The 14,493-nt window shown below is 42.1% G+C and overlaps 1 protein-coding gene across 4 annotated transcripts in view; it reads left to right on the plus strand.

The window, feature by feature from the left end:
- The window catches only part of LOC129757410 (E3 ubiquitin-protein ligase TRIM33-like), a 120,508-nt gene extending 106,438 nt beyond the window's left edge, over positions 1–14,070 (plus strand). Inside the window, exons 3-12 of one of the 4 annotated variants that reach the window (XM_055754620.1) lie at positions 7,621–7,935; positions 7,999–8,251; positions 8,338–8,748; positions 8,932–9,281; positions 9,363–9,573; positions 9,632–9,933; positions 9,996–10,404; positions 10,476–10,632; positions 10,702–10,825; positions 11,638–14,070. In XM_055754620.1, the coding sequence (XP_055610595.1) occupies positions 7,621–7,935; positions 7,999–8,251; positions 8,338–8,748; positions 8,932–9,281; positions 9,363–9,573; positions 9,632–9,933; positions 9,996–10,404; positions 10,476–10,632; positions 10,702–10,825; positions 11,638–11,790 (2,685 nt within the window). In that variant the 3' untranslated portion in view covers positions 11,791–14,070. The remainder of the gene's footprint in view (positions 1–7,620; positions 7,936–7,998; positions 8,252–8,337; positions 8,749–8,931; positions 9,282–9,362; positions 9,574–9,631; positions 9,934–9,995; positions 10,405–10,475; positions 10,633–10,701; positions 10,826–11,637) is intronic. The other 3 variants (XM_055754621.1, XM_055754622.1, XM_055754623.1) reach the window with 3 other exon arrangements.
- Positions 14,071–14,493: the final 423 nt, after the last annotated feature.

Consider the following 14,493-nt stretch of genomic DNA (forward strand, 5'->3'; position numbering starts at 1 on the left):
GTTGAATCGGTTATACTAAAACTTTAAAACTTGCATCTTTAGTTAAGTTATTTTAGTAGTAAAACCTCATGCATGCAAATGAAACTATATGTCCATGAAAGTTGAAAGATTGCCCTTTCTATTTTATATATTTTTGTTTTGGTATATTTGCAACTTTCAGAGATATTGAACAATTAAAACATGCAATTTTTTTTTAAGAAATCACTCAAAAAGTACCATTGAACTTCAAAATAATGACTTGACACCTTCAACGAAGTTATGTAGTTTTTAATTGTCACAACTCTCTCATACAAAGTTAGTCTTATTTTAGTAGTAAAACCTCATGCATGCAAATGAAACTATATGTCCATGAAAGTTGAAAGATTGCCCTTTCTATTTTATATATTTTTGTTTTGGTATATTTGCAACTTTCAGAGATATTGAACAATTAAAACATGCAATTTTTTTTTAAGAAATCACTCAAAAAGTACCATTGAACTTCAAAATAATGACTTGACACCTTCAACGAAGTTATGTAGTTTTTAATTGTCACAACTCTCTCATACAAAGTTAGTCTCAAAACTCGCTTCGAAAAAAGTTAAAAGAATTTTTCGTTTTTTAGGTTAGTTTTTGAAAAAAATGTTTTTAAAACATGTTGTTTTAAAATATAGAGCTTTGACGTCTTCTACAAAGTTTCTTAAAATTAGATGATCTACAACTTTCTCGAAGACATCATAGCGATGAAATGATAAATACAAAAAATAGAAAAATTATCTCACTTGTAGGTGAATTGATCAGGAAAAAAATTACAACAAAATATGGGCATTTTAAAATGATGAAACATTGTAGAACATATCATAAAGCTATATTGACATTTAAGCCTTCAAAAAGCCCATGATCACGTTTTACGAGTTTTTAACCACTGTGCATCGTGGCCTTAACCCCGGCCATAAGATTCTGCACAACCTGTGAATCAACCGTTTTTTGCATGTAAACCCATACTTTCTTCAGTTCCTCGACTGTTTTCACTACCTTAGGTTGTTTAAGAAGGTGCTGCTTCATAATCGCCCAGTACTGCTCGATGGGGCGAAGCTCCGGAGTGTTGGGAGGGTTGAACATATTCGGCACGAAATTGACCTTATTGTCCGCATACCACTTCAGCACGTTTTTGGAGTAGTGGCATGAGGCCAAATCCGGCCAGAAGATTGTTGGGACGTTGTGGGCCTTCAGGAGAGGTAGCAGCCGCTTCTGGAGGCACTCTTTCATGAACACCTGTCCGTTCATCGTATCCTGGGTCACGAAAGGTGCACTCCGCTTCCCTGAACTAAACTTATCCTTGGCCGTGAAAAACAGGTTGCCTGGGATCTGTTTGAAGTCGTCCTTCAAATATGTTTTGTCGTCCATGATGCAGCATTCAACTTTCGTCAGCATGTTGAGGTACAACTACCTGGCAGGGGTTTTGGCGGTCTTGTTGTGCTTCTCGTCGCGATTAGGGGCCTTTTGTACCTTGAACATTCGAAGCCCAGCCTTAGTTTTGGCCTTCTGGACAAAACTAAGGCTTAGGTGCAGCTTCTTGGGTACATCCCGAACGAAGACGTTCGGATTTCGGTTGAAGGCCCCAACTACGCGGCTGTGATTTTTGGTGTTGTACGGAATACTCTTTCCTTCACTTCTGGGCTTCCGATCGATGGTCAATCGTTCCTCGAACCGCTTAATCACTCGCGACACCGTGGAATTCGCGATCCCCAACGTTTCAGCGATGGAACGATGTGAGAGATCCTTGTTCTCGTGATGAATACGCAAGATTTTATCACGCTCGAGCTGTTTTGATCACAGGACTTTAAAACTTGCAGGATGTAAACAATGCACTATGAACTAAATCCCCCATATTTTCATTAAATTCTACCCAACGGTTAAAAAGTTAGAGCAATTTCATAGCGTGGCGATTTCATCGTAGACACCCTTTATCGTCCGTAATTCGACGTTCTGTATTTTCCGTTGAGCCTTGTGGAACACCTTTGTGACTTCCAGTTCAGTTCTTTCATTCCCTTGTTTATTTATTTATTTATTTATTTATTTATTTATTTATTATTATTAATTCATCGAACAAATTTGTTTAAATGAATAAGTACACGATCACAAAGAATTAAACAATCTTGATTGGTGTAAACGACGAACAAAACGGCTTGATGGTTCTCCGAACTGATGTAAGTGCTCAGCATCCTGGAATATGCGCATCATTGCGCTGATTGGTTCATTGTAGCCGTAAGATGTCCTATGAGTTCGATTCGACAACAGCGAATGAGATCGTGACGTTCTCGACGGAGCTCTAAAGCTGATCATCCTTAGCAGGTTCGGCGATTGCACTTCTCCGTTCAACATTTTTGCGACGAACGTGGCCTGTTGAGATTTTCGGCGACGTTCAAGAGTATCTAGGCCCAAGAGCTGGCATCGATGAGAATAAGGGGGCAGATCTTCGGGATGACTCCAAGGCAAATGGCGTAAAGCGAATCTATTAAACCGTTTTTGTACACGTTCGATTCGTAAAATCCAGCTGAGCTGATACGGAGCCCAAACGATTGCAGCGTGCTCAATAATTGATCGGACGAGTGCACAGTAAAGTGACTTCAAGCAATACGGGTCTTTAAATTCTCGCGATATTTTAGAGATGAAGCCGAGTTGTCGATTGGCCTTATTAATTACCGAAGAACGTTGATTGTTGAAGGTAAGCTGATCATCAAGGATAACACCAAGATCATTAACTTCGAAGACTCTTTTTATATGCTCATTGCCGATGTAGTAGTCAAATAGAATAGGCGATTTTTTCCGGTGAAAGGTTATCACAGAACACTTTGAGACACTAACAGATAATTTGTTACGTCTACACCATCCATCAAAGTGGTCTAACAACGATTGAAGGTATTCACAGTCCGCAGCGCATTCTATTGAAACGAATATTTTCAGATCATCAGCATATCCAATTTTTGTTCCATCGTCTAAACTGGTTATCAAATCGTTGAAAAATAATGCAAATAACAAAGGCCCCAAGTTACTACCCTGAGGGACGCCAGATCGGTTTATAAAAGGCAAGGAGATGCTATCGTCAATTTTAATTCTTATGCACCTTTCAGTTAAAAATGACTTGAGCCAATCAATCATATTATTATGAATGCCAAGCTTAGCAAGCTTAGCAAGAAGAATTTGATGATCAATGGCATCGAATGCAGCCTTGATGTCGGTGTATATGGCATCAACTTGCTTCTTATTTTCAAGCTGATTCAAACATAACGAAGTGTATTCTACAAGATTCGTACATACAGATCTTCCAGGCATAAACCCATGTTGTTCCAAAGCAATATATGGCAATGAAGCCTGTAGTAAGGCTTGACTAACTATTATCTCGAACAGCTTGGAACCTGCGGACAAGCTAGTGATTCCTCGGTATTGTTTAACGTTCCGACGTTCGCCAGTTTTGAAAATCGGGAACATAAACGAAGTTTTCCACATCTCTGGAAATTTCCGTTGCTGGAAAGACCGGTTAAAAATTCGAGCCAGAGGTGATGATACTGCTTCGATGCATCGACAATAAATAGCTGATGGGATTCCGTCAGGTCCTGGCGCAAACGAGCTTTTCAGTTTTTTTGCAGCAGCTTCGACAATTTCTTGATTGACTTCAAAGGTGTTAAAGTCTATTGCATCGATAGGAACACTGCTAATGGCTTCGATACACTCACGTGCAGTAGAAGCATTGTCCGAAAAAACTGACCGGAAATGCTCAGCAAACAGATCGCAACACGTTTGTGGAGAGTTAGCTACAGTCTCATGGAAGAACACTGACGAAGGGATTGCGTTTGATTTCCGTTTTGAGTTTACAAACTTCCAGAAACTTCGAGGGTTACTGCGCAGACCGGATTGTAAACGCATCACATGAAGCTTGTAGAGTGAGGCATTGAGCCGACGGTATGCTGTGCTAGCTATCCCAAATTTTGCTTGACAGTCTTCTGTCCGATTCTTACGAAGTCTACGCAAACAAACATTTTTTTCACGTCGTAGTTGTCGAAGTGTAGGTGTGCTCCAAGCAGGTGATACAGGTGGCTTGAATCTAGGAACATGATCATTCAACCAGTTGCTGATTAAAATGCAAAACGTTTCAGTCATGCTGTCAACCGATGAGTTACTTAAAACTGCATCCCAATCAATGCTAATTAGATACTGCGAAAGAAGCGCAAAATTTGTCTTCCGGAAATTTAGAGGTCTTATGCTACCGATCGAATAATTTGATGGAGCCTCTTTAGCGGTTGAAGCAACTGGCAAGTCAAAGACAATCGGAGGGTGATCAAGTCAACCGGTACTAATACTTCAGGAGCTGTACTGACATCAATCTTTTCCTCACTCGGACCAAAAACTAGATCCAATGTCCTTCCAACGTGATTCCTGACCGCATTGAACTGAGACAGACTCAACGAATTTGTACCATCGATCAAGCAAGAGGCAGCAGCACTAAGGGGTGTTACGTTTAAAAGTTGAGCTCCAATTTCGCATTTTTCCCACATCAAACGAGGCTGGTTATAGTCACCACAAACCAGCACGGAATCATCACGAGAAGCCTTAGCGTACAATTCACGGATAGAAGCCACGTGGGACTCGACTACCTGGGCACAGCAGCTCTTATCAGGTGGGATATAAACAGCACAGAACAGGAATCTTTTACCATTAATTGTGGCAGCAACACAAACTTGTTCCAGTTCGTTTCCATTTTCTGTGTCGACAAAACTGCTGGCGTGGCATTGTTTCACTGCAATCAGAACACCTCCGAAGCTTTTTTTGACGCTATTTCGCGGACTACGATCACAGTGAAAAACAGCGTACTGATTTCCAAAAATCTGAGCCGAATCAAAGGAGTCAGTCAGCCCAGTTTCAGTCAAAATGACCACATCGTAACTGCAATCATTCGTTGCCAAATACAACACTTCAGTTTTGGTGCGTAAACCACGGACGTTTTGGTAGTAGCACCATGCTCCATGATTAGAGCGGCACGAAGACACGATTCTGGATGGTTGGTCCAGCACACTCTGGGCGGAGCTAGAAAGCAGAGGTGTGGCTAGGCGATATGGTCATTAATGAAGAATACTTGCCGTTGCATGGCAATTGGAAGCCTCCCCCTGGACCACCTGACCGAAAAACGGGACGACTTATTGCAGGAACAGTCGGTCGTTGGTGGCCAGAGTAGAGAACTTCCGAATTGCTATAAGTGGTGCGTCCCGGTGTCCAGTTAGAGTCGATGAAATATCGCTGCTGGCCGAACTATTGTGAACTGAACGCTGCGGCACTGAATTGATATCAGCATAAACTTCGGCAACGCATGCATCACTAGAAGGCAAAGATGGGTGACTAGACGAAATGCTCGAGGAAAATAAATACTTGCCACGACATGGCAATTGGAAGCCTCCCCCTGGACCACCTGACCGAAAAACGGGACGACTTTTTACAGGAACAGACGGTCGTTGGTGGCCAGAGTAGAGAACTTCCCAATTGGCATGATTGGTGCGTCCCGATATCCAGTTAGATGCCGATGAAATATCGCTGTTGGGCAAACAATCGTGAACAGAGCGCTGCAGCACTGGATTGATATCAGTATAAACTTTTTCATTGGAATAGGTAGCGGATGCATCACTAGAAGGCAAAGATGGGTGACTAGACGAAATGTTTGAAGAAAACAAATACTTGCCATGACATGGCAATTGGAAGCCTCCCCCTGGACCACCTGACCGGAAAACGGGACGACTTTTAACAGGAACAGACGGTCGTTGGTGGCCAGAGTAGAGAACTTCCCAATTGGCATGATTGGTGCGTCCCGATGTCCAGTTTAAGATTGAGGGTATGGATCCGTTGGTCAGTTCACCGTCTACAGTTTCGTCAGCATAAAAGCATGGGTTATTTGGTAAAGGGGCCCAATGAGTTCCACAATCCGTCGGCAGATGGGGCTCATGGTCATCGTTAGAAAGGTCCACGAAATTGACCATTTCGGTCGTAATTTATGAACTCGCGAAAACTCAAACCGTTTGGCCAGGATTCGGGGTTGAGGGCCTTATCTTTGAGCTCAGGATCGAGACCCACTTTAAATGATACAAATCTCATGGAGCTCACGTCGGTGCCTCTAGGTACCAGTTTTACAACTTGCGCAGAGTCAGCTTCGAGGTTCGCTTTTACCATCTCCATGACGCTGTTTTCGCTTACTTCTGGTTTAATGCGCGAAATGTACAACCTGAAAAGCTTCTCGGTTTCGTTGGCGCATAGAGGAACCGAAACAACGTCTGCGGAAGATTTCTTTGCACCCAATTTGCAAGGTTCGTTAACAACAGGATCCGGAGCCCGCAACCGTTTGAGCGCACGACGAAAATCAGGACGAGCAGGCGTGAGTACTGGGACAGGCGTGGCAGGTGGTTTAGTGCACAGCAATTTTATTTCAGAACGAAGTTCTGAAATGGCTTTGCTAAGCTGAGCTACTTCTGTCTGCTGAGGAGGTGGGGCAAAAGCAAGGTTTCGAAAATGTGCATTTTCGAAAAGTTCGGCGCAGTCATCACACATCCAGTATACATTTTTCGACAGTGTTTTTAAGGATCGGGCTGCGGTATTGCTGATGCTAACACAGCTGAGATGAAATTCTTTTCCACAAATGCCACGACAAACCATAAACTCAATTCCGCTGATCGTACCGGAGCAGCTTGAGCACGTCTTTGCCATATTAGCCCGGTGGGTATGCAGCACGCAATTCAAAAACAGAGTAGGTACAAATTTCTCAGACAGATGTCACTCTAGTTGCAAAAATGAAGCGAGGGAGCTTTGAACGAGCTACACTTATTCTTATTTTCGCAAGATGTCGCTTCTGTTGTGCAACTCTCCACAAATGGCTAGCAATGAAATCGATATCAAAATATCACTGCTCTTAGCAAAAATGATCGACTCAATTTACACAGTTCACCAGTTCACATTCGTAAACTAATAGGTATTTCAGTCGAACACGCACAGCGGGATTATGACGGACGTTAGACAACGATTTTAGAAATCCGATTTCATAAAAAAACGGGTGATTAAAAAATGATCATGAAACAGTATAAACAACAAAATAAACCGTGTTGCCGAATTTCATGTTGGTCATATACCATAGCTGGCGCTAATGAAGTAAATTCCTATCAGGTTATAGAGATCCCTATATGCTCCCGGACTTACAAGTGTGAAGTGTGTGTGGAAGATAGTTGCTTAACATGTAAAAGAAGTGATTCAGGGACACCGGGTCGTGGCCATGGCCAATCTAGAGCTTAGCTTACGGCTTATTGAAAGAAAGCTCTTGTCCGCGACTGATTTCAAAATACGATTGGAGGCACTTGGTCGTGGTTATAGTCGATCTGGCCGGTTCAAAAACTTAAAATCCTCAATTTATCTAATCATTGGTTGTGGCATATTGGAAGGAAGCTTTTGAGCTAAGAATGAGGGGAGCTTCGTCAAGCGCAGATTGATAATCTGTGCCAACTTTGAAATTTATCTCATTGCTATTCTTTGAGTATTTTGTTCATAAACCTAATAGAAATAAAATACTGGTTACCTTCTTGGCCATCCACTGATCATCATTATTCTTTCCAGGAAAAACTATCCCTATACTGTGAAACGTGCGACCGGTTAACCTGCCGGGACTGCCAGCTGGTGGACCATCGGGATCACAAGTACAAGTTCGCCAACGAGATCGCGAGCGAAACCCGGAACTCACTGCAGGCACTTCTCAGTGAAATCAGCTACAAAAAGGTGCTGCTATCCAGTGCGATGAAGGTGATCGACGACCGGCAGGCCCTGATCACCGAGAAGAAGAAGGAGTTGTCCAAAGAGATTGCCGACCTTGTGGTCAAGCTAACCAACGCCGTGAACATGCGCGGCAAACAGCTGGTGTACCGGTTGAATCAGGTATGTTAAGAGGCCTTAATTGTCAAAATATGATTTTGTTAAAAATATATTTATTTTTCAAAGGTATGCGACACCAAGTTACAAGTACTGAACGAGAAGAAGGAAGCGCTACAGCTTCTTTCTGGGCACACCGATCACTGCATAGAATTCGTGCAGTGCGCCTTGGACAAGGGCAGTGATAGTGCTGTGTTATACAGTAAAAAGACCCTTGCCAGGCATCTCCAAAAGGTGAAATGCCAGCGGGCGGATATTCCGAATCCAGAAATACCTGTCCGGGTACAGTTGTTCCTGTCGAACGTTCCGGAACTGCAGAACGGTGAGTTTTTGGTGACATCTCGTTCATTTCATTAGAATCGCATTTTCTTCTTCAGAGACTTTTAATAATACTGATTTTGTTTTTAGTGATCGCACGTATCGGAACAATCCTGGTAGATGGAAAAGTGTACCCACCACCTCCAACGGGACCACCAGGAGGCAATGTTCCACCTGGTCCGACACCTGTACAGAATCGTTCAAAACAACCTAGTCCAAACATTACGCCACCCCTTCGCCCTGGAATGCCGGGACCAGGAATGCCACAAATGCCCCCAAACAACGCCAATGGCCCGGGTGGATTTCCCAATGTCCCACCAATGTACAACAGCAATGGAGCGGTACCAGTGGGAGGACCCTTCCCTCCAAATCATCCTATGGGACGCTCATTTTCCCAGGAAAATGGACCCGGAGGAGGCTTCGGAAGATTCCCAATGGGACCTCCTCATGGCATGCCTCCCCAACAGCATGTCAGCTCCTCGACACATCCTCAAAATATGGGTGAGTACAAAACGCTAACCAGGTTGTGGCTTTAGTTTAAATCGCCCGCCATTTTTATAGTTTTTGCGTTCATCTCACGGTATAGGTGTAACTGTTTTCGTTATCATAACATTTTTTTATGTTTTTCTTTTTCCATCCAATCCCCTATCATGATCCCTATGTATTATATCACTAAACTTTTAGACTTACGTAATCTGTTGAATCATCAAAAACCGAGCGGTCCAAACCGCGGTTCGCCAAATGCCCCAAGCTCGACCGGAAATGCTAATGTTAATAATCAATTTAACACAGCTAACTTTATGGGCAATGTGCCACCTGGTTCGGGTGGCCCTGGGCAGCACCGAATGGGCGGTCAAATGGGAGGCCCTCCGCCTGGCTATCTTGCGGGTCCGGGAGCCGGTCATCAGAACTACAACCACGGTCAACCGGGCGCCAACAGCAACGGAATGGGCATGGGAGGCAACAATCCTCGCTTCCAGAATTTCCAAAGATTCGCGATGCCCCCGGCTGCCCTGCGTCAGATGATGGGAAATGTAAGTATTCCGTTGCGAAGGGAATTCGAGTGAGACCGTACTCGGCCCCGACTGATTTCTACCTGTCTTTCCTAATCGAAGAATACCTCAACTCTTCTCACACCAAAGCAGCAGGCAGCAGCTATGCGATATCCTGGTCAGCAGACTCCTCCAGGATACAACCCGAATTCACCACAACCGGGACAAATGCAACCTCAACATCCTGGAGCCTCAAATCCTGCTGCTAGCTCCAGCAGTAGTGGGGGCGCCAAGTGGCATATTCCTCAAAACATGCAAGGTCAACAGAATAACGGTAAGTTGTGTCAATAGCTTTGAATTGACTCTTAAACTGATTTTTCATTAATTTTCAGGTTTTGGTGGTCCCTCTGGTCTGCATCTTTTCGGGAACGGACCAAACGAGTCGTTCAAAATTCCCCTGAAATCACCGGACACAATGCGAAATTCCATGATGATGAACGGAGCCAACGCAAGCTCTAGTCACAGTCAAATGTCGCCGCACATGCAGCAACAACAGCAAGTGCAGCAGCAGCAACAACATCAACAACAACAGCAGCAACAGCAACAGCAAAATCATCACCTCCAGCAAATGCAGAACGCTATGGCTAACGTCAGTTCCACCAACCCAAAGACTCCATCTCCGAGTACAAATGAGGTAAGACCCCATTATTGACTTCATTCAAATTTCCTTGAAATTATCAATATTTCTTAATCCAGCCCGCCAAAGATTTCGCCGAATCGATAGACAAAACGTGCGAGGATTCGGTCAACGATCTGATGGCCACCATTGCCAAACTAGACTCGAACGGCGTCCAGGTCCTGCCAGAGGGCCACCGGGGCAAAACTACCTCGCCGCAGGTGCACAGTTCCACAGATCTCAACACCAGTGCCCTGGTAGCGGGAGCCGGTGCAGGAGTCCTGGTGGACGATAAAAACCTTCCCAAGGAGCTCGATCCCAACGAAGACTGGTGTGCGGTTTGCATGGACGGAGGCGAGCTGATGTGCTGTGATAAGTGTCCGAAGGTTTTCCACCAAACGTGTCATATACCGGTCATCGATTCGCTGCCGGACGAGAGCGAAACCTGGCAGTGTTTGCTCTGCTACAACTTTGCCGATCTGCCACCGGGTAGGTTTTTGAAAAAAGAAAATTGTTTTCTATGTTGTTATTTTAATAACCGTATTCTTCTCAAATTGCAGAACCAATGGGCGAAAAAAGGAACGTTGGCATCTCACCGCGGGATCTGAAGATTCTTCAAAGGATTCTACTGGAACTGTTCTGCCAGTACGAAACTAGCATGCCCTTCCGGCATCTGGAACCGGACACGAACAAGGCGTACTACGACATCGTTTGCAGGTAATTTTCGCTTCACTGTTTTATCGATTTAAACTTTAACTCACAAATATTTTTCTGATTTTTTTTTAGCCCTATTACACTGACGATGATTCGGGATAGACTAGAAATGACCAACAATGACCATTATGTGGATATCCCCTCGTTCATTCTCGATGTCAAGCGGCTGTTTAGCAATGTCTATTTATATTATCAGGTATGTACTCAAATTGTAATCGCATTATAGCGTAACTTCAAAAATATATTTCAAAAAATCCAAAAATTACAATTAAGAATCTAGAATCCAGAATCCATAATCAACGAACAACAACCATATAAAAGAATTCGAAACTAAGAATCTTCAATTTTGAAGATAGAATTTACATTGAAAAATCTAGAAACTGAATCCTAGTATATAGAACTTAGAATTTACAATCTGGAATTTGAGATCTAAATTAAATTTGAAACAAGGATTTAGGTTTTAGATTTCAGAATTTAGAATCGAGATCCTAATGGAATTTGAATTTTAGACTTTTCTATCTACCCTGTCCAATATAATCAAGAGTCTTGAATTTAAACTCTAGAAGTATCTGTCTCAAAATATGGATCTAGCTAGTGTCTAAAATCTACCATGGGCTATGAGATAGACAGGGGCTTAAATTTAAAATCTAGAGTTAAGATTCTAGAGTCTGAAATCTATAATCTAGAGTTTAGAGAGTCTACAATCAAAAACCTTTGGGTCTTTTTCTTGAACCTGAAACCTGGAAATTTGAATCGTGAGAAATAAACCCAATATTATTCGTAATTTGACTATTAAATCTAAATTTAACATACTAAATGTTTTTACGATGGCTTAATCAAAAATACAGGATGTGAATCCTATAACCTATTTTGTCTAGAAAAACTTTCATCTCTGATAAATTTTACTAGGCCTCTCAAATTCAAAAATATATCAAAATCAGTGTAAAAATGCGATCAGTAAAATTTTACTGCAATTCATTGATCAAACATTGTCCTTTACAATTACAGGAGGACTCCATCGTGTACAAGAGCGCCCAGAAGCTGGAAAAGTTCTTTGAAGACCAGCTGGCCAAATGGTTGCCCAAGTATCTGGAAACGGAAAGTTTCGACGAGTACATGCTGAACCCGGCCAAACGCATCAAGAGTCTACAGGAAGATTAACAGTCAGCACCCAGCGGAGCCTCGATGCAACCGCAGCAGCAACAGATCCAGCAACAACAATCCGACGCCTCCTCCCCCACGGTAATCCGGCCGGTTCCACCTTTGGTGCAACCGCAGCCGGAGCCTTGTTTTTTTCCTGCCCAACGAGTGCCGCAACAGCCACCTGAAGCGACGGCCTCCCCAAATGCCGAAGCATTCGTTCCAGGATCCGCTCCCGGTTGTTCCGGATCAAGTGGCGGCGATGGACGAGAGCAGCAGCAGCAAGACGGGAGGCCTCGTTCAAGGCAGACAAAAACGGATCCGGAAGCTGCGAATGGAAGTGGACTGGACCTTGCTACTGTTGCCACCATCGCCGAAAAGCCGCAAAAAACGGAAGTCGACGGTTAAGGCGAAGGGTAAACAACAGAAAACTAGTGCTGCTCGGGTTGAAACGGGAAAGGTTCCAAAACCGGGGCGAGGACAGAAAATAGTGAAAAAACAACAAAAAAGCGAAAGCAAATCGACTGGGAGCTTGGAAGCTGACGACAGTAAGAAAAAACAAACTGATGTTTGAATGAATGACGAATGGGTTGAGTTTTGATGATAATTGTAGCATAAATCAAAACCTTTTGGCCGGCGACACAGATCGCTGTTCGCTGAGAAAAAAACAAAACTGTAAATAGTAGGACACTAAGGACATACTAGACTGTAGGGATTCACAACACTGAAATGTGTGAAGCAAAATAATTTGGAAACATGCAATCCGTAGTATGTTCGAATCTCACCCCGAACAATTGAAAATTGTTAGATCAAATCTATACATGGAAAGTCCAAAAACAAAAAATTAAGACAAACATATGTAAACAGGATCAAAAACTATTCCTAAACAAAAGACTTTCGGAATGTTTTTGTATTGTCCAAAGGCTTTGAATGCATGCTGCAATGTTGCATTTTCTTTTATTAATTGATTCCGTGAGCTTATTGTGGGGAAAGCCAAATGTTGACTCAATATTGTAAATTTGTTTCAAAAGAGTGTTAAAAGTTATTAAAATTAACTTAAAAACTTCTTTTCAATTAAACGCTTACTCGATATTTGAAGGTTTATCTCAATTTTACAATCGAAGGCGTACTTCCTTAACCGGATATTCTTGAGAAAGGCTTCCATTTGTTTGAAAGAAAATTCAACACAGCAACATGAACTCAGACAGAAAACGCCCTGCGATACGCAAGTTTAATTTGAAAGTCTTACCAATCTCTCACAGCAAAGTTGGGCATTATTATGGTTTGCCCAATACTCAATCTCCAACATGGAAATTATCGTATGTGACTTTAGTTTAATATATCGATTACTTTTTACCCTTTGTAATGATTATTATTTATTTTATCACTTAGCACGTAAAGCATCATCGCACTTTGATTTGATTGTAATATTTGATTTTAAATTCAACATTTCATAGAGCGACAACAGACGAATAACGTCTTGTGTATAGTGTTTGTCGGTACGTTTTGTAAAATACAGGAATACATTCAAAATCCAACTTGCAGATTAACTATTAGTGAGTAAGCCAATGAGATACAACAAACAAGAAAAATCAATTGATTGATAGAGCTGCAAAACCATAACGCTTCCGAGCGACGACGAGAATCACTTTGACTACGTAGTAGTAGGTAAAACTTCCCTTATTGCCCCCCCAAATTGACTACATACATATTATAGCTCTTAGCATCGGTTGATAACTTTATAAGAAGTAGGTACCTATAATCCTTATTTCGTTAGTGTGCGAAAAGAGAATCCTAAAACCAAGAAAAAAAATATACTCCTCATAAGATAAGCCCTCTTTTGTTCTCGAGACGCAAAACCAATTTCCCCGTTTTTACAACCTTTAGACGATTAGATGTAACTGAATTGGAATCTTATGAAGGTCTTTTGAACAGTGTGTAGGAGAATGAGTTTCTATTCTAAAATTTTTTGAGTATACGAGTTTGACTACCGTAAAATGTTAAGGGTGTATTTGGAAAAAAACGGAACCACTCTAACTGTGGTAGATTTGTTGAATAGCGCACGGTGGAAGCTCCCCCAATCCCATGACAACCGTAAGATTATAGGTTCATAGTCAGCCCCCTTCTCCTTCCTATTATGATTATTATTATTATTATTATCATATCTACATCATCATTATTATTATTACGGTCGTAACAAGAAACTAGTGGAGTATGAGTTTAGGTATAAAATTGAAAAGTAGTAATACTCTCTCTGAGATGGAAACAGAATAAAACTGATCTTAAAACGTAAAGAATCTATCCACCGTCTTGTGTATGATCCGAAATTTTCCTTGTTTGTACGACTAGAAAGAAAAGTATAGAAAGTCCTCATGAAAAGCAGGAAAGAGGTCCCTCTGAGCTAAACAAACAAAGTTGTTGTTCTAGTTTCGTGCAATTTTCGATTTCCCCTCTCGATTTATTTTCGCTACACACCAGTCGGGACAATCTTGCTCACATAGTAACTGCGTTCTTTGTTTGGGTGCCCTTGGGGTGGGTTTCGGTTTTCGTGGTTGTTTTTGCGTTTCCATTTTTCGCAACTACTACTATTCTTGTTTTGCTTTGGCGGAAATTGATGACAAATACGATTGACCAATTTTACGTATTATTTTTGCTTCGAGATAGTATCAGCAATAAACTGATGGAAGATTCTCACTCATTAAAGCTGATAATAATTTGGAACTG

This window comes from Uranotaenia lowii, chromosome 3 (assembly GCF_029784155.1).
Source record: "Uranotaenia lowii strain MFRU-FL chromosome 3, ASM2978415v1, whole genome shotgun sequence".
NCBI lineage: Eukaryota > Metazoa > Arthropoda > Insecta > Diptera > Culicidae > Uranotaenia > Uranotaenia lowii.